Consider the following 21681-nt stretch of genomic DNA (forward strand, 5'->3'; position numbering starts at 1 on the left):
TTACATCCAGTCTATACGCTAAATATCGCTGTTGACCTGCTGGCAACTATGTGGACTTAATACAGACGGAAAACCGGAATCCAGGCCCCAATAATTTGGTGGAATGAGTGTGTTGCTTGAAAAGTCATGGCTACTGCAAATCGACAGTCCCATAGGGAGAGAGACTGAAGAAATCTTGGGAAGATAAGAACAACTTGGAGAGTAAAGCTGACTAGCAGTTCTACATGCACTTTAAAGGGCCAAATGGATAAAAGCCCTGAATAAGCCCAAATGGTGGGCAGCGTATACTACGAATGCGCTTCTGTAATAGCATGCTGAGGCAGTCAGAATTGACAAGAGCTCAGATGGTGAATTTTAGCGTTCAAAATTTCCATTATGTGCTTGGACAATGCGTAAACCGCTCGCGCCATAGAACTGGCCTTTTGAAATTCAACCTGTGGTTAATGTAGTATCGTGTTATGGCAAAGGTTGGTGACTACCATCATCTCAAAATTTTGGAACGTGTGAGAAATGAGTGACTGGCTAGCAGTTAATGCTATCAGTGCAGACATTCTTCCTGTAGAAAGGCTCAATAATGATATATTTTAATGTGTATAAGACAATATCCATAATTAATAATACATATAACTATTTACATTATATACTATAGAACTAAAACTATTTACTGTCGTACTCATAAAGTAATCAGACTTGAAAAAACTTTCATTTTCGAAGATATTAGCGATTTTTGTTATTTTTCATTTCACGTACAAATTGTTTGCATCAATTTCATGATCTGGAGAGAACCGGTGTATCCACTGCGGCGAGGCCGTTGCCCCCTTCAGTGTTATCATTTTATGTATTATGAAGTGACTCAACACATACTGAGTGGCTTTAGCTAGGTTGCTTGCACGGACAGGAAGGGAAAGAAAACAAATAAAAAACGATGTAAAGGCTTGTCCCTTCGGAATTCCGCGCACCTCCAGTGTGCGGCTGCCAATATAAATGCAGATTCTGCTGCAGCCAATAGGCAGGTTGGCCAGGTCCGCACTCAGCCACAGTGCCCGGGAAGCCGCAAATGCGAAGCAGAAGGAGCGCCTGGCTGCACAAACCAGGTTTCCTGCGCTGCCCATTATCTCAAGTAGTTCCGATATCAGATACAAACTGTCGCGCACGTACTTATAGTCAGTTGGAAACTATGGTGTATCGGGTTCGTTATCAACTACATACATTATTTGACCAGATGTACTCAGACACCTATTAGCGGACATTAATATGAATTCTGTCCACCATTTGCCTCTATGAAGGCTTGAAGTATGCTGGGGGAACTTTCGATGAGGTGTCTGAATTTCTGTGGAGGAATGTCGGCTCATTCTTCCCCAAGAGCCGAAACCCGACAAGGTAATGGTTTATTTATTTATTCTTCACAATTACAGCCTGTTATCTGAAAAGCTAAAATAGGCCATACAAGTCACATATTTTTGGATAATAATAAATTTATACATCAACTATTTCTGAAAGTTAATTTTCTTAATACTGCAACTACTTACACTACTACAAAACTACAATAAAACCATCAACCAATTACCTAATTACTAATGCTGCTATAGGCACTACAGAGTCATATTTATGTTTGTCCATTTATTTTGGTGCATTTAACCTGTAGACGGTTGTTTCCGCTGCTAGATCCCCTCATACTACGCCGATCAACAGCCATTGTCTGCTGGATTCCTTGGGCGTCGGGCAGCACGCCAGCAGCGTTTCCACCATAACAAGAAATTCCACCCATCACCGCTACATCTTAAAGCCCACACTTCTATGACCACACGCACCAACTCAATGTAAATTCCTCAGAAACTATTTTATTCGGTGTTCAGCGACCTCAGTTGTCTTCTCTCCATCCACAGAATATGTTGTCTAGCCGGAATGGCAGCATGCTGTCGTGTAATTGAGTGCCTCGTTAATTTTTCCTAGGCCTTCCTGGATAACGCGGCTGCAGTATCGTCCAGGATGCACCAGGTGGACTCGCTCCTTAGTCCCGCTTCGGGATCCAACATCTTTAATGCCTAACGGCGATTACCCGTCGCATCTTCGTAGAGCGCGTAGGCCCGCAATGTGTGTTCTGGTGTGTCCACACATTCGAGGGTGCAGCTGTCACTCATCTGTTAGTTTCGTATAGATACATAGCATACAGGCAATAGACAGTCAAGTAATGACTCGACGAGTTAAGAAATCTCATTTTTAGTCTCTCCCTGATGTCAGGGAGAAATTATTATGTTCTCCTGCTTGTGCCTGAGGTGTCCCATTTAATTTGATCCAGATGTAATGTGCGATATTTTAATAACTTTTCCGTATTGGCCTCAGTATCAAGCATTCTTCCTACTTCCATTTTATTGAATTTCTTCAAGCAGTAAAGGGCTGCGCTTTTCCTAATTTTCGAGTCCGTTAGGCAGATTCCTAGAATTATTCACAAATCATCCTTTAGGGTACTGCAGAAGGCGCCTGTTAATCTTAGTAGCACTCCTCGTTGAACGCTTCCTACTGATGAAGCTCGCTCCACCACCTGCAATCTATGAACCCAAACGCTAACACAATATCCTACGACTCATGCTAATATAGATTGATGGTATGCTCTAATTGTCTTCAAGAGAAACCGAAATTGCCCATTTTCAGTATTTATAATTTCATTTAAAATGTTTTTACCTTTTTCTCTGACTGTTTCCCCTGAATGATGTTCAAAGTTACAAGGTAATGATGCTGGACACTGGAGTCTGGAGCGAAATCAAGGTTCTAGCGCATACAAAAAGTCTCCCATTGTGTTCAGGTCGAGACTCTAGGAAGACCAGTCCGTTTCAAGAATGTTATTGTTCACAAATCATTGCCTCAGCAGTGCTGCTTTATGACAGGGGAACTGTAGTGCTCATACAAACAGTTATCGTCTCCAGTCTGTTCCTCTACTATACGCACCACACAATACTGTAAAAGATATTTACATTATTCCACATGAAGGGATCACACTCTAACAACGATAAACACTACCATCCCGTAATACCACCACCTCTCTGCTTCACTGTTGGCGCTACACATGATAGCAGATAACGTTCTCCATGCATTCGCTAAACCCTTCTACCGGATTGCCACAGGGTATAGAGTAATTCATCACCCCAAATCACCCGTTTACAGTCGTCCACTGTTCACTGCCGTCGTTCTTTACACCACCTCAAGCATTAACGAGGAGTGTCAAGAAAGTTCCACTATGTCAAAACTTTTTTTCTTGAGGCTTACCTAGATATTGTTCTACAGAAGATACGCAAACGATTTTGGGAAGACTATGGCTAGCGCTCTCTTGATTTGAACTTCTCGTTCTATAGTTCTCACCGTTTGTATTGACATTTTATAGTGATGGCCGTATGTTTTATTGCACGTGTAAGTACCTAGCAGTACTCACAGAAGGAAGGATGGAATCCAGTATCCAATCGACCGGAAAGCCATTAGCTACGGGAATTAACTGGAAATGGGAGAGGTCGCAAAAGGAATTCAACAACTGTCTTGTTAAAAGAAACATCTACCAATTAGCCGGAAGTAACTTACAGAAACCACGACAAACCTGAATCAGAATGATAGACAGCCGAGAACCTCGCTATTGGCGAAAGGGGGTCCATTATGTTTACCACAGTGTTGCCCCGTACAGCAGTACTGATTTTTGAGGATGGCTGTGTTGCTATTTGTTCTTGGGCACTGCATGAACGTTTAGGATACTATTGGCTTAAAGTAAGATATCAGGGCAGTTCATGAAAGACCTACCATTGTTGCAAAGGACCAGTTTAGTTGCTGTGAAAGCGCTAAGGAAGCGTTAGTCGAAAAACTCTACTTTCGAATGCTACAAGAACCCGCAGAATTAATTTAGCGGTTTTTATTTATTGTTAGAGAAAGAAAAATACAATGTTATGAAGGAAGAAAGAGGAAAACATGGAATGTGTCTCACAGAGGCGTAGCGGTGAATCAAATAAATATTTCCAGTGTCGTACTATACTAATGTGTGTGAAATCTTATGGGGCTTAACTGCTAAGGTCATCAGTCCCTAAGCTTACACACTACATAACCTAAATTGTCCTAAGGACAAACACAGGACTCGAACCTCCAACGGGACCAGCCGCACAGCCCATGACTACAGCGCCATAGACCGCTCGGCTAATCCCGCGCGGCGTACTATACTAGTATCTGTAACAGAGTTTTATGTTTCACTCTGAGTCCAAAGAGATCTTTTTTAGTTAACGTAACGTATATTAACGATGTACAATGTTATTATGAGGCGTCTTCAACTACATGGTGCGACAATAAAGTAATGAGACTGATATGAAAAAAAATGTTGCTTACCGTTTCAATCAAGTTTAGTGTTGTCTCCTTAAAAGTAGTTCCATTCTGATTGTACACACTTTTTCCAGTGCTTATGCCGTTGATGGTAACATTTCTGGAACTCATCTTCTGTAATATCCTCCAAGACCATCGTCACAGCTTTTTGGACATCTTGTGTTGTTTGAAAATGGTGTCCCTCGACCGCCGTTTTGACTCTCAGAAATAGAAAAAAAGTCGCACGGAGCGATATCTGGTGAATATGGTGGCTGTGATAGTACTGAAATTTGTTTTGAGGTTAAAAATTGCTGTACTGACAGAGCGGTATGGGATTGCACATTATCGTGATGCAGAATCCCATTATCAGCAATGTTGTCAGTTTTTCACGTAGTCTTTCTAAAATTTATTTGTAATAATATTGGTTAACTATTTGTTCAGGAGGCACCCACACTTTATGAACAATTGCCTTGGAATCAAAGAAGCACACATGCATGCATTTCGCTTTTTGACTTTGACATGTGAGCTTTTTTTGGTCTGGGTGATCCCTTTGAGCACCATTGCGAACTTTGGCGTTTTGTCTCTTGATCGTACTGAAAACACCAACTTTCATCACCAGTGATAACACAGCTCAACAATTCTTGATTGATTTCCGTTTGCTCTAACAGATCGGCTGCCACATTTTTCCGTGTTTCTCGCTGTTGTGGTGTGAGGTTGTTGGGGACCACTTTTGCACAAATCTTTCTCATACCAAGATCTTCAGTTATTATTAGAAGAACCTTTTCTCGACTGATGTTCAGATTTTCTGCAATCATTTTCACGGATAATCTTCGATCAGATCTTACGAGTTCACGCACCCTGGCCAAGCTGACATCTGTCAGTGAGGTTGATGGTCGTCCACTGCGGTCTTCATCTTCAACATTCGTTCTGCCTTCACTAAACATTTTATGCCAACGAAAAACTTAAGCTCTTGACATAACCTCCTCTCCAAAAGCTTTCTGAAGCTTACCGTAAGTTGTTGTCGCGTTTTCACCCAATTTAACGCAAAAGAAATGGCATACCATTGCGCAATATTATGCGGTTCCATTTCCGTGACGAGAGACACAAACACGTGTTAAATATTACAGCACAACTCAAGACTGAGCAGTTGCATCGATGTGCCTTTGGACTAGAAGCAGCATATAGACCAAGATCAAACATATTGCGCCTACGCAAGCCTGCAGTGTTGCCACATCTTGCAAAGAAAATCAGTCTCATTACTTTATTGTCGCAATTCGTACACAATTCCAGTCCAATCCGCAAAACAACAATACTGGCTGCTGCCAAGCACTTTTAGGTCAAATGCTAAATGACTCTACGTAGCTCACTTCTAGTTGACAACATGGTAATCCAGTTCATTAAGCTGAGAAATGAAATGAGTTGCGTTATAGGGAATGAGTTGACTATCTACATAATATGCGACAAAGAGTTACCTTGATTGAAGAGTGCCAAACTAACGCTACGTTTTGAACTGCAGCTCTCCAGACGTAGCAACTGCACGCTAGAATGTATATGAAACACATGCCGGTATTATAAAAGAGAAGGGCGAGTGGATGTGGAAGACATAAGGTATGAAGTATTACAGTCAGAGGTTAGTAGAGCTTTGGCCGGCCGGAGTGGCCGTGCGGTTCTGGGCGCTACAGCCTGGAGCCGAGCGACCGCTACGGTCGCAGGTTCGAATCCTGCCTCGGGCATGGATGTGTGTGATGTCCTTAGGTTAGTTAGGTTTAATTAGTTCTAAGTTCTAGGCGACTGATGACCTCAGAAGTTAAGTCGCATGGTGCTCAGAGCCATTTGAAGCATTTTTTTAGTAGAGCTTTGCAAGACTTGTGATCAAATAAAGCAGAAGGAATACACAATATTTTCTTTTGGAATTTCTAAAACCATTAGGGGAAGTCTCAACCAAGCGAATACAAGAACCAACAGGGAATAATAAGAATTGGAAGACCAAGAACGGTGTGCTCGGAATATAAAGGATATAAGACAGAGATGTTATCTCGCATCTGGTATTCAGTCCATGCATCGAAGAAGCCATTACACAAAAAAGGTTTAAGAGTAGGATTAAAATTCAAAGCAAAAGGTTATCAGTGATTAGAGGGACGAATTCGTGGCGGGCTGCATCGAACCAGTCAATAGACTCATGTCGTTCTATCCTAGTGAAAGTTAAGAATATTTACAAAATCAGGTGAATGGAATGTGCACTTTAGTGAATACAGAATTCTGATTGACAGTGAACAGAAAAAAGAAGAAAGTAATGGGGAGCAGCAGAAATAAGTTTAATAGTACACTTCACTACAAAACTGGGAACTACGAAAGATGAAATTAAGGAACAGTGCTACCTTGCAAGCAAAACAGTACATGACGGACGGAGCAATGACATAAAAAGCAGACAAGCACAGGCAAAGAGAACTGGCCAAGAGAAGTCTACCAATATCAAACATCGGCCCGAATTTCAGAAAAAAATTCCGAAAATGAACGTTTGGAACACAATTGTATGATACTGAATCATGGTCTCTGGGAAACCCAGAAACGAAGAGAATCAAAGCGTTTGAGATATGGCACTGAGCAGGATGTTGAAAATTATGTGGACGGGTAAGATGAGGAATCAGGACGTTCTCTCCAGAATCAGTGAAGAAAGAAACATATGGAAGACACTGACAAGAGAAAGTGACAAGATGGCAGAACATGTGTTGAATCTGAGAAATACTTTCATGGTGCTAGAGGGAGTTATGGAGGGTATAGAACTGTAGAGAAAGGCAGAGACTGGCAAATAAGCAACAAATAACTGAGTGCAAGAGCTACTCTAGATGAAGAGGTTGGGACAAAAGGGGAATTCGTGGGGGTCCCATCGAACGAGTCAAAAGACATAAACGCACACGCAAATACGCACACACGCACTCACGCACACACACACACACACACACACACACACACACACACACACACACACACACACACACACACACACACACATACAATTTGTGTCATAACGCCTACCATTTGTTAGGAATGACACTGAGTCCATTCCCCATTCACCCTAGTGACGTGTTCCACTAACCTAACGTCCCATATCTAAGCTGTATCTACTGTGCTAGAAGAGTAGCTAATCCCGTTGTGCAGCACACGCCTAACTTACTGATCTCAAACGAAGTTGAGCATCACAGTCATGTCTTGTGTAGCTTTCGTTTTGATCGGAAACCTCTTCTTTAATTGTCTTTGGGCACAGGAAGCCGTTACGTACAACCACAAGCACAAGTAAACCAGCATCCTCAGGGTAGCACTGCGTACCAGTCCTGATTGGGTTACCGTCGTTTGTGTACTCTACTGAGCCTGTCAAGATGCCTCGAGGGATCATTTCAAGCTTAGATCGTGTACGCATATCACTTTATGGCAAGAACGGTTGTCAACACGAGAAATTATCCGCCGAACTGGAGTATACCGTTGTGACGTCATCTGAACTTCAGTCGATAATGTGAGGGGAAAAAAAGAAATGAAAAACATCGGCTGCCTATCTCGTAGTTGATAGTAATGTACGAATGACTATCCACATGTATATCGAGAAGAACGACCCAGAAGTGTGTTCTGCCTTTTGGGAGGTAACTGAGAGGGCCGTGTTGTCGATTCCTGCATCTTCGGCTATAGCAGAATTAAGTACAATATCGTACTGGAGCGATTCAAAACGGAAGTCGATCGTAAGTATACAGAGCGTCACACACTGCAACTCTCACGACTGTATGGAGGTGCTAGTGCGCCTGACAGCAGGTGGTATTTCAAGAGGGATCTGAAATCTCCCCTCCAGTGAGGTCTGGCGTCACGCGCCAGCGAGATAACGCCAGTTCACGGTAAACACTACTTCTTCTTCTCCTTCTTCTTTTTCTGCTCAGTCCTCTCCCTACTATTGCAGCACAAACGCCACTGATTCCATATAAATGGCCTAAGACGACGTGGCAACTAGCCTATCAGTCTTCCACGGCAGTAAGTACCAGTGAACTGTGAACTTGGATCGATGAAGCTTGGCACGCAACAGTTTGTAAATACAAGGCAGAATTAAATCACTCACTAGAAGACATATTAACGCTACGTTAAGGAAGAAAGCAACGCAGAGAAATTGTAAACCGCGGTATGCACATACTTACAAATAATCAGTGTATCTGTGATTACACCCTTTTCCGTGCTATGCCGTTTGCACCATTTCTACAGTTTTCTTACTATCAATAAAGTGTTTGATTAAACCAATCCTGAAGAAAGTGAGGGTATCAATATGCGAAGGCTGGGAGGGCCATCGGAAAGCTCCCATTCAGGCAGACCCAATCACTTAGAAATTCTTTACCCCGTAACTTTTATTTCTGTGGCGACTCTTTGAATTGTAAAATGGCTTTCAGCAGCATTTCTATTCATTAAACCAGTTGTAACAGTGTGTAAAACATTTGACTCGCATTCTGGGGAAATCCTCGCCCGCGCATTAAAATATAGATTTCGGTCGTTTCGTTGAAGATGAATGATGGGAGAGTTCTTCTAAAATGACTAAGGCCGATTTCGTTCCTATCCGTCTCCAACTGAAATTTACGTTCGTCGTCGATAGACTTTAACAGTCTAATCATCGCCATTCTTGTCTTCCTTACATTTCAGCTAATTTGAAATATAATGCTGTTTACGCGCATGAACGGAACAGTGTGCCATGCTCGTGCCGTTATTATTAGTTATTGGTTAGTCATGTGAGTGAACTGCTCCCTAATCACTAAATATATGATACTCTTAAGTGCGTCTATACTGACGCAAAAAGAAATGTGGTGACTTTTGTCACAGAGCAGCACAATAATAGTAAGGTAAACTATCAAATGTGTCGTGAAATGAGCAGCAATATTTCCATATCTTTCTGTGCGTCCACATTTCCCTTGAAGTCTCGTTACTAAACTCAGTTTGAAACAAACTATCTTCAATTTTTCTTCTTTTTTTTTTGCAGAAAAGGAACAGATTTTCAGTTAGGGAAAGAACGAGGCAGTAAGTCCTTCGCTGTCACGGAGAAAGGCAAAGTAGATCAGAGACTACGAAGTGTGATGGTAACTACTCGTTGCCTCGTCAGTAAGAAAGATAAGAAGTGCATCACAACTGTTCTTAAGTCCCACAACAAATGCAGATAAAATGATGCCAAAGCTTTGGTTTACAACGTAATGAAATAACGAACGGTTAAGAAGCTTTTATATCGAGCAAGCTCAGTGACCAGTATACTAACGCATGTTCTCTGGTACCAGAGAATTGTGGGTTCAGATTCTGGTTGTCCATGATTTCCCTAAGTATCTCCGGTGAATTTCTAGATGACCCGTTTACGGGCGCGACGGAAAATTCCTTCTCGTTTTTTGTCTAGCTGAGCTTCGTCCCCAATGAACTAGCTATTGGCAAGAAATTGAAGAAATTGACGTCCTCTTTCCATTTACTTCCACAGCAACCACAGAATCAGTTCAACTCAGACGCTCAGCGGTAAGTTCCAGACTACAAGCGCGAAGCTCCAGGTGGACCTGGAATTCTTATCCGTTATCGCTTCTTTTAGCTCTGGCAATGATTTATTAAAGTAAAAAAAATTGGACAAGTGCAAGTAGGACTCTCGCTCTAAGGGTTACGTACAAATTTACTTATGTACATAGATAGCTCATCCATCCCGGGAGTGGAGAATTTTGACTATTTTTGCTGGTTATCGATGTCGATACTGGCAAGATATCGGACCCAGGACTTCCAAGACTTTCGTTACAATTTTCTTATTTTTTTCCTTCACTTGTACTATTGAGCCTTGCTTCTTGCCAAATTTCATGATTCGAAGTCAACGAAATTTATCCTATAGGTTTAGTTGAGTGAGTTTGCGAGTATCAAAATAAGTGACATAAATGGCCGTATATTTTGATTGCATTGACTTGTAAGGTTAAAATTTGACACCGCCAATCGACTATACACCTTAATATGTGATATAAATTGATATAAATTTCAACTTGACACGTCTAACTGTTCCTCAGGAAAAGGGGTCTTAACAGACAGACAGTCTAAAAGAGAAAAAAAAAAAAAAACTGTTCTTGTGATGTAATGACAAACGTTGTACTGTGAAACCTTCGTTCTTGCCAAATTATATGATTCTAGGTGAACGGCAAGTACCCTATACGTTTTGATGACTGAATTTACGAGTATTAAAATGTGTGTTTGATTGCATACCGTTAGAAACTTAAATTTTGTACACCGCCAAGGTTCGTGCACCTTAGTGTGAGAGAGAAGTTTCAACTTCATACGTTACTCGTTCCTGAGAAAAAGAGTTTTTAACAGTCGGATGGACAGATAGAAAGGCAGACGGACAACAGTCTGATCCCATTAGGGTTTCATTTTTACTGGTTGAGGCATGGAGGCCTAAAAATGAGTCGTTAAAATGTAAGTCAGCACAAAGGAAAACCACGTATAATTGTTTCATACATATTGTGTGTTCAAGACATTCTTCGTTTTGATGACATGGGTTTGTGATGACAACACAAACATCTGCAGTGAAAATGACTTCCAACTGATTGTCGCCTTCTGTGCCATATTTCGGGAGCAGATTCTGAGAGGCGTCGTCGCCGTTCCAGGATATCACGTAATTTGAGAGATTGTTTCAGCAGCATTCTAATCGACACTAAATGGATTACAAATTCACCTGAAAATCTGATGACTCACCAGGAACATATGGGTACATTTGAAGTACTTAGTTCTGTATCTTTTCATTGTTCAGAAGATTTTTTCTGAAAAATGTTAACTTCGTATTTCCGTTTACGACAAACAAAGAGCGTCGTGATCCAAAAAGTCATATACGTATGAGGTATATCATTTCATTGTTTCAGTAATTATGTTATTCTTCATACTATCCGTTTTTTCCATATCTGTAGCTTGATAGATTTTGTTGCCGAATTTTGAAAAAAGAAAGGAGAAACTTGATTGAATGTCCCGTCGACGACGAGGTCATTAGAAGTGGTGCACAAGCTATTAGATGAGAAAGGAAATAGCTGCGCTGTTTTAAAGCAGCCATCCCGGTATTCGTCTTAAATGATTTGGGGAAATCACGGAAAAACTAAATCTGTGTGGCTGGACTTGGATTTTAACGGCCCTCCTGCCGAATACGAAACTTGGTGGAAACAACTCTGTGGTTACTCTGTCATTGCACTCGAAGAAAAGTGTTTGACAAAGACGATAATTTGCATGGACTCATAGATTCCTTCCATCATGAACTATTTGTTATACATAACAATCAACTAAGATGTCACATTGGTTTTAATAATTTGCGTGTAATTAACCATCAAATGACGAACGCGATTTACTGCCTCGTTTTCATTTGTATTCGAAGTTAGGATTGTGTGAAATTGGATTCCCACAATTAGGGACATGTGTCGGTTAGCGATCGAGTGGCATAGGCTAGTGTTAATAAAGCAGTGAGCAGGTAGCGACGACAGGAGGGGGAGTACTCACTGGCCTGGTTGGAGGGGTCGGCCCGCGCCTTGGCGCGCTGCGTGCTGCGGATCATCCAGCGTTCCAGCTGCTCCAGCTCCACCTCCTCCAGCACGTAGCGCTCCAGGAAGTCCGAGTGCGTCCGCAGGAAAGCCGACACCTGCTCGGCGCTGACCTCTGGAACACAAACCAGTGGGGGACCATGCTGAGAACGTATATAAAAGGCCAAGCTACAGACAAAATTTCGAATTTTAGCTTGCTTAAAATGAACAGAATGGAAGCGTCAGTTGAGCAGTACCGGTAATGAGCATTATTATCTCGAGCAGCAATACACCAAACTGCAAGGCTTTCGCAGTCAAGAGTCCATTTCAGTGTAATTCTTTTGGGTCCTGATCGCGTCACGATGTGACGAAGCTACCGATGCCTCTGCTACTACTGCAGGCAGCCTTCATTACATCATCATGCTGTCACAAGATACTAAATTTTTATGCAATGCAAGTTAATGAGTTTCTTCTAGGTGAGCCGTTCTGAATGCGTTATCACAAATACGCTCTGCTGTAGTCTGGTCGCGCAACACTGAGGACTGTAATATTTTCCACTGAAAATATTCATGCTCAAACGTTGTGTGCTCGTTCAGGTACCCATCGTTATAGAGATGTATAGTCAAATGTAACAATACGTTACGTTCGGCGCGTACTGCTACATGCAAGGAAAAGAAAGGTGCTTTTGTAAGATACAAGGTTCTAGAGTATACTGAGAATTCGATCATTTTTGGTCGCTGTTGATTGGGCTATTACGCCAGCATATTTTGTTATTTCGTTACCTTTACTAATTTAGACGTGCCCGTTACGGCAATGAAAGAAAAACGACTTCTGCAAAAGTTACGCTGAAATTAATTACGATGACAAATGGTTCAAATGGCTCTGAGCACTATGGGACTTAACTTCTGAGGTCATCAGTCCCCTAGAACTTAGAACTACTTAAACCTAACTAACTTAAGGACACCACACACATCCATGCCCGAGGCAGGATTCGTACCTGCGACCGTAGCGGTCGCGCGGTTCCAGACTGTAGCTCCTAGAACCGCTCGACCACTCCGACCGGCTAATTACGATGACAATTAGATGCAAACTGAACGATTACCAGCACTGTAGTTACGAAGTTAGAAGGTCTGGCGATTACAACGATGCGATTGTTTATTTTATGTTATTAAATTTCACAAAATTCTTACACAAAATTTAAACAATCGTCAATTTTACAATTTGTAAGTGCTAGACTAATCAGGTGACTTAGTAAGGCCAGTCAATGAAGACCAAAACAGGACGAATATCGGGAATAATTAGTATAGTCGGAAATTTTCGTTCAGTGGAAGGTGGAAGTGCTACGAACAATACACTAGGAATTCTGACAGGTGAGGGATGAGGTGGAGGAGCGTTTGAATACCAATTTTTTACGTTTTTCTTGAATAACTCGAAAACCATGGCCTCCATCGAAAACGCATCTCAGCACAAAATTTAACTATATCAAATTTACCACAAGAAAGGTTCAGTTCATTTTTCTGTAGGGCTAATAGTTGGCGCGTAGCAAGCGAGAGAACATCAAAATCTCGCGCGTGAACTTTGTATGCCAGATATGGTATTCCGGGTGGTTTAAAAGGACTGTGGTAGGGACAGCTTAATCACATTGTATATCTGAGGATTTCAAATATCAGGTCACACTTGTCGTCCCAGTATAAGGACCGAGCGAGGTGGCGCAGTGGTTAGGCACTGGATTCGCATTCGGGAGGACGACGGTTCAATCCCGCGTCCGGCCATCCTGATTTAGGTTTTCCGTGATTTCCCTAAATTACTGCAGGCAAATGCCGGGATGGTTCCTCTGAAAGGGCACGGCCGACTTCCTTCCCCATCCTTCCTAAATCCGATGAGACCGATGACCACGCTGTCTGCTCTCCTTCCCCAAACCAACCAACCAACCAACCAGTATAAGGCCACTGCGCAACAAGACTGGAGCATTATCAGAAGAGAGTACTTGTCCCGAGTTTCCTGCGGACAGTTCTGTTGTGGTGTGGGTAACACGTGCATCACAGTGTGGGAATCAAATGGCGCGGCAGCTAGAAACGTACTCCAAAATTGAAGCATACGTGACAGTACGAATTTGGTGGGCAAAACATCAAAATTTCACACAGATTTATCGTGAAATTCTGGCGGTATATGGACCAAATGTAATGTCGTGTCCAGCCGCAATGAAATGATGCCAACAGTTTAATCAAAGCCATAGAGATGCAGACGATGATGATCGGGATGGAAGGTCACCGGAATCGACTACAGCGACATACCTAGACAGTCGAAGAACTGATTTGCTGCGATCGTGAATTTTCCGCCGACGAGGACTTTCAAACGAATGGCTATCTGTTTAAGGAGTGGATTTCTACCATCGAGGTATTGAACAACGATTGATAGAATTTTCGACCGTTTGAAACGTGATTATTGATCCATTTCATACAGACTGACGAAATGTGCAATCAATGCAACATGCCAAAGGCGCAATACTAAATTATTGCCATGCTGATTTCTTGCCTTGGCGAGACGGCACTAAAGCCTTCTGGAAGCGAGACGGAACATCTAGGTGTTTTATTTCATTTAATTCCTTTATTCCTTACTCTATGTGTGACTATAGTTGGGTGGTAGTGTGGTCAAAAATCAGGTCACTTGTTAACTAACGCATCGTGTGGCACGGGAAGGAGAAGGTCCAGATGGGTGGGAACGTCCGTTTGGATACCTCATATATTTAAATTTTAACGAAAACATCTCACCTGAAAGAGAAAGTTACTTTGGAAAGGAGAAGGTGGTATCTGCGTGAGGGAGATGACAAAAATGTGGAACCGCAAACAAGAGAAACGTTGGTGTGTCCAAATTTTAACAAAAAATTCTCCTCAACACTCGACGGAGACTGTCAGTTTTGGACATGAGGGATACAGGTGGAGGACCAGAAAGGGGCAGAAAAACGCGTAGCCTCGAACTGCCCACGACTGGAGTGTTTCAAATCAACAGGACCGCTGCCCTCCCTCTACCTGAAACAGTGCGCTGTTTCGCAGGCGACGAAGACTGTCCAGTGGTCACAGAGACAGAGGGACTCAGAGTTGTGAGCTAGAGGATGACTTGACTTAAAAAAAAATCTAACGAGCTTTTATCCCCTTCCGTTGGATGCGAGAGTAGCACTCATGAGCGCATGGAGGCACAGACAACAGAGTAAGACATAGTTTCAGACGAGGGTGGAAAATTACGACAGGATGGAGAGAGTATGATTGGTCAGATTCAGATTTAACTCATTGTGCTTTCCCCCACTTCTACGGAGCACGGAATGATCGCAACTGCGCAAATTAAAATGGGTCTGAGCACTATGGAACTTAACATCTGAGGTCATCAGTACCCTAGAACTTAGAACTACTTAAACCTAACTAACCTAATGACATCACACACATCGATGCCCGAGGCGGTCGCGCTGTTCCAGACTGAAGCGGCTAGAACCGCTCGGCCATACCGGCCGGCCAACTGCTCAAGTGCTGTTGGGACATACATCGTCCACTCACATTAAAGTGACCACTTGTCAAGAGCCTCAACAATCACCTTTTGCAGTGCCAACTGCTACGGCACGTGCAGGTAGAGAGTCAGAGACGTTCCGGAAGGTACCGACAGAGATGTGTAGCCTTGCCGACACCAGAGCAGTGGCCTGCTGCGCTTGGCGGATCTGCTACTGTTCATTGGAAGTCCAAATTTAGGCCATGTTAGGTCGTGTTCCTGTCGTTTCTGCTAATGATCACTTGATTCAGTCAATTGTGGATGACATTTGGGATCGTTCTTACAGCTCATAATGCCTCTGGTTTCAACAAAAGTTCCACCTGTTTCCCGTCACCAGTGACTGTAATAACGACCAACGGTTAGCAGAAAAGCATGTTTCTCAGATGTGTCCGCAAGATATACGAAAGGATAATATTTTACCTGCTTATAAGCAACGATTTCCTTAATTTACTCTCCTCGTGGGTGTCTTCCCGATATCTGTGCAGAGTTATTGTGCTTAGGGGACCATTGAGCGCCGTCTAACGTTTTGATAGTCACTCACTGTTTGAGAAACTGTGTTGGTATACCACATGCATCTTCAACTAATCAATCGTGTATTAAGAAATCGGTATAAATCTCCCATCGCTGATGCTAAAGCAGGCCATCAGGCTTCCCCAGGTTACCTTACACCACAAGCTCGCCAGAAGACGTTTCCGTGGTACGACATTAGATTATTACTATATGGGCTGCGATTTGATCGTTCGTCCTAATTATCAAAGCAGCAGGCCAGGAAGTCAAAGGCAGGGAATGCAGAGACATTCAACCAATTCTCATATTAATTTTCTGTTCTTTTGACCATGCAGTAACATTTAACTGAGCCTACCTCACTATCACCTCTCTTAATCATATTAGATAATGACAGGGTGTGTATCAAAGTCAAAACAGAAAGCTTTCACGTTGTTTACAGAGACTTGGTGAATATGTTGAAGGCCAGCCGGATTATCCAAGCGGTTCTAGTCGCTACAGTCTGGAACCGTGCGACCGCTACGGTCGCAGGTTCGAATCCTGCCTGGGGCATGGATGTGTGTGATGTCCTTAGGTTAGTTAGGTTTAAGTAGTTCTAGGTTCTAGGGGACTGATGACTTCAGCAGTTAAGTCCCATAGTGCTCAGAGCCATTTGAACCAATATGTAGAAAAACAGTGTCATGTATATGTGTCACATGAAAGTGTAGTTCAGCGTTCAATAAACGTTACTTTGTCTGCTACAATAACTTATACTTTGAGGTCCCCTCGAATATACAAAAGCTTTGGTTTTAACACTGAAGACTAGATTTTAGTACGTTAGAGGTCTCTGCGGCATTCATTCTTATATGAAACGTACCCTTCATCTCAAAACAATCAATATTTTCTCCGGGTTTTTGCTTCTGGAGGTTTATGTTTAAACTGTGGAAGAGGTGAGTGTTTAAAGAAATTGAAGGAACTATATTATTTCAGCATTCATTTTATCACCCGTATTAACCTTCTGCTGATTTTACTTGTGAATCACGAGAAACAGTTAAAAGAAGGATAAGAGACTTAAAGTCTTTTCACCTTTCTCGCTGAGGAGCTGTTACTGAATTTGAAGGCTGGCTTTGAAATGATGACATTGGAGAGCATTATTGTCAAAGCTGCGAAAAGTTCGTAACGATTTTTTTCGTGAATAACTTGTTCTTGAGTTAAATAAGGAGTAATGTAGATAGCCACCGTATTTTCTTTGTTTCAGGTTTCTATAACTGGTGTTTGTTTGCTTTTCTCAGTGCAGTTTCTGTTTGATAAATAACTTATTAATGGTTTGTTCAGAAGCATGCCTCTGTGGATCAGTACTTAAGTTGCAGACTACAAAGCTGACAGATTGGGGTTTGACCCCCTTTAGTCCTCATACATTTTTTTTTTTTTGTTATTTATCGCTTCTCTGATCTGTAACAACGAGAAAAGTTTCGAGACAAGTAACGTCGCGTTTCAGTGTACATGTTGAACTGTTGGTCCCCCTATAACTGGTTGTGTAAGTCGGTTCAGAGATGGATAGAAGTCAAGGGCCCACCACCATTAAGCGTCCGCCCCGATAGCTGAATGGCAAAAAAGTGATCAGAGCATTAAAAAAATTTCCTTAGTACCCTGGCTACTGTGTTTAAGTCGCCAGTTCAAACCCAAATGCTGGCAATTATTTGTTCCTTAAAACAAAAACAAAATGAAAAAATAAAAAAAAATAAAAAAATAAAGTGGGAAGCGAGCGAGACTCCCGTCCATGAAAAAAAGTTGGTGAGCACTTGCCCGCGAAAGGCAATTTAATGAAAAAAAAAGTGGTCAGCGCAACAGAATGTCAATCCTAAGGGCCCAGGTTCGATTCCCGGCTGGGTCGGAGATTTTCTCCGCTCAGGGACTGGGTGTTGTGTTGTTCTAATGTTCATCATTCCCTCCCCATCGACATGCAAGTCGCCGAAGTGGCGTCAAATCGAAAGACTTCCACCCGGCGAACGGTCTAACCGACGGGAGGCCCTAGTCATACGAGATTTAGATTTAGCCTATCGATAACTACAATATTACGCTAGATATGTTGGAGATACGAAATGAAACACAGTGAAGTGGAATTATCGAACACTTTAAGAATCACATTTTCTAGAACTGGCCATTAAAAAAAAAATTGCCGTCCTACGCGGGCCCGGGTTCAGTCCCGGCTGGGTCGGGGATTTTCTCCGCTCATTTTCATCCCCATCTGGCACGCAGGCCGCCCAATGTGGCGTCGAATGTAATAAGACCTACACCAAGGCAGCCGGACCTGCCCCGTAAGGGGCTTCCCGGCCAATTACGCCAAACGCTCATTTACATTTACCACCATTAAGCAATGGAATGTTCAGACCAACGTACCGGTTGAGCATGGTTTTACTTGCTTTATAGTGTAACAAATGCAACGTAAAAATACTCTGTGGGCCAGGTCGTTAGCAGTTTTTCTACCGCCACGGTCCACTTTAACTAACTCTGCACTTGCCGGTATTTCCCTCTCCAAATGGTAACGTGCGCAAATACTCTACGTAAGCAGCCGAAGGTGAGAATGTAGCCAACAGACACTCATAATAAGCAACACCTTCCCCAACTGTACTAAAACTGCTACCATTATCTAATATGGATGTCTTGTTGATATAATTATGCAATTAGTTCTTGTTTGCAGTACTAAAAAATAAGTGGACAAAGGGAATTCTCCGTGACTGCTAAGATTAACATCACCACCCTTAAAATCCAAAGTCTTCTAAAACGTTTGTGGAATGCTGATGGACGTCAAAAGTTATCCGAAAGTGTTTAGGGCTAACTCTGAGTAAACGTTTAGTTAGAAGCCGGGTTTTTGATCCGATATGCGTCAATGCAAACTACATAGAGCTCTAAGATTGAAAAGTTTCAGAAGAGACACTGGGTCTGAGTACAGAAAAAAGTTCATAATATTGCAGCACATTGGCAACTTTCTTATCAAGAAAATGTCAAGAGGCAATTGGAAGACTTTTTTCGCCTTTCTAAACCACCAGCAATTACTGTAGAAACGTCCATAATATTCTGAATGGAAATCTACGTCCGTAAAAGTACCGTTCTCCTACTGTTTCAGTTCAGACGTGCAACGCGTCCACGTCTCCTGAGGGGAAGAGGAAAGTCTCAGAGTTGCTTGTCCTAGTATGCAGAAACGTAGACAAGATGGCATGCAATGTTTAAATTATGCAATGTTTAATTTATGAGACTCTTGTAGGCACTGAGGAAGCTATCTTGGCACGAGTTCCGGACACTGCACTAGGAACTGAAGAGACAGCAGGTAGAATGTCTGTAACAACGTTGGCGGCTCTTGTAATGCATGTGACTGTTCTACACGTACAATATGCTGGGTTCTTCTTCGTTTCAGAATAATGTAAATACGTGGTGTTTAAACGTTAATACAAACAAATGTGCTAGAGTGATAATTGGATGTTTCGTTACGTTTCCTTTAGAAATGTTAGCTAATAACTGTACTGCGTCGCGTCTAATTAACTTCCTCAAGCAGAAGTTAATGAGTTAAACACGTGAATTGAAACCGTCGTAGAACGGAAACGGTACGTTTCTGGACAAGGGTTTCTATTCAGAATATTATGTACTCACCCCCTGAACAAGTCATAGAGGTATGTCACGGGAATTTCCGAACACAATGTATAATAGTCAAAGAAAAATTGAAGAAAACTTAAAAAATAAAATTTATTTTGAACCTATCTTGGGGGGACGAATCTAACGTGCAATCACATAGAAATTATTTGCCACAACTAGAGTGTAATTTACGAATTCCCAGTTTTTGCCGAAGAGCATTCTGATTTGAAATGAGCCTGAATAATCATCTTTTGCAGTGCGGACTGCTACGACACGCGCAGGCAGAGCGTCAGTGAGATTCTGGAAGGTACCGACAGGGAGGTGCAGCCTTGCCGGCCTCAGAGCCGCGGCCAGCTGCGCTGTACTTCTCACTCGAGAAGCCACCGCGCGAACAGCCTGATCGAGGTGGTCCTACAGATTGTCTATTGGGTTTAAACCCGGGAGTTCGGTGAGCAGAGCAGTACGGTAAATTCATCCTGGTGCTCTTCGAACCACGCACGTACACTACGAGCTGTGTGACATGTTGCATTATCCTGCTGGTAGACGCTGAAGGAAAACGCATGTAGGGGCGGACTTGGTTCCCAAGGATAGATGCATACTTTTGTAGAATGACTAGACCACCAAATACCATGAAAACCTTTCCGAGACCATAACGCTCCCATCTTGTTTGCTTTCAGACGTTTCACGCTGAACACGTCAACGCCCATCCGTCCGACAGAGCATAAAAGACGATTAATCTGAAGCGGCCATCCTTCGCCTCTTAGTGGACGTCTGTTACGGAATTGGCGTACAGATTCTAGCTTTCGTTTCTGATGAGCATCAGTCAGCATGGGTGCATTAATCAGACACCTGCTGCGGAGGTCCATATGCAGCAACGTTCGCTGAACAGTCGTTGAGCAGATACTGTTAATGCCGGCCGGCGTGGCCGAGCGGTTCTAGGCGCTTCAGTCTGGAACCGCGCGACCGCTACGATCGCAGGTTCGAATCCTGCCTCGGGCATGGATGTGTGTGACGTCCTTAGGTTAGTTAGATTTAAGTAGTTCTAAGTTCTAGAGGACTGATTACCTCAGCAGTTAAGTCCCATAGTGCTCAGAGCCATTTTTTTAGACACTGTTAATAACCCCTTGGCTTATCTGGGCGGTCGTTGCTCAGCAGCCGCACGTCTACTCGCCCGAACACGTCTGCCTCCATGGTACATCTCTGTCATCTATGCCCCGTGGTAAACCATACCGCCTCGGCGATGGTTTTGGATAGCGCCATTTTGTTGTGCACGGGATACTTTAACCACAGCGGAATGCTGACAGCTTACAGTCTTTGCCGTTTCGGAAATACTTCCCCCGTTGGCCCGAAAGCCAACGATCATGCCCTATTGAACGTCACACATATCACTTCGTTTCCGTATTACGACAACGACTGCACTGTTTTCCACGTCCCCAAGACATGCGTTATATGCTCTCCACTGCTTGTGCTGCCACCTGTGAGACGTTATTGCATGTTGACGTCGAACATGGGCGATCACATTAATGTGGCTGGAACGTGTAAATGCAGACGCTAGCAAGGACAGCAGGTAGGACTGTTGTATTTGATCACGAACAGCACCTGCGGCATGTTGTCAATGCGTTGCAAGTGTCAGAGCAATGTTCTGTGTAGCTGTGAGCGTATTACGTCAGAGCTAAACGAATTCGAAGGTAGGAAAAAGGTGGGTGCTCGTAAGTCAGGTGCTTCTATAATCAAAATAGCCGAAGTGTTCGGTGTTTCTAAGAGACAGTATATTAAAGATTTATACCGCATACAGCGGAAGCGAAAGAACTTCATGCGCAAAGTCACTACGGGAACGGAAGTGTATGTTGAATGGTCGGTGGAGAGGATTGTGACGAAAAATAAGAAGTCGACTGCTGGTAAAGTTACTGCAGAACTGCACATTGGTCACGCGAATCCTGTCAGCGCCAAAACAACATGAATGAAGCTCCATAACTAGGGAATTGCAAGGTGGGATGGAATTGTAAAACCACTCATCAATGATGCAAATGCCTGTGACAGAAAAACGTGACGCCGAAACCATAAAGCTTGGACTGCGGAGCATTTGAAGAATGGCGTTTCCAAGTTCTAGCGAAGCTTACATCTCAAGAGTGAAACATGACGGCCATTCGACGATGAATTGAGTGGCCAT

General features: G+C 42.9%; 1 protein-coding gene across 1 annotated transcript in view; it reads right to left on the reverse strand.

Moving 5' to 3' along the window:
- Positions 1-21681, reverse strand: part of LOC124795848 (probable 3',5'-cyclic phosphodiesterase pde-5) — a 762693-nt gene that overhangs the window by 274129 nt on the left and 466883 nt on the right. Inside the window, exon 3 of the mRNA XM_047259933.1 lies at positions 11842-11997. Within this exon, the coding sequence (XP_047115889.1) occupies positions 11842-11997 (156 nt within the window). The remainder of the gene's footprint in view (positions 1-11841; positions 11998-21681) is intronic.

Source organism: Schistocerca piceifrons, chromosome 1, assembly GCF_021461385.2.
Source record: "Schistocerca piceifrons isolate TAMUIC-IGC-003096 chromosome 1, iqSchPice1.1, whole genome shotgun sequence".
NCBI lineage: Eukaryota > Metazoa > Arthropoda > Insecta > Orthoptera > Acrididae > Schistocerca > Schistocerca piceifrons.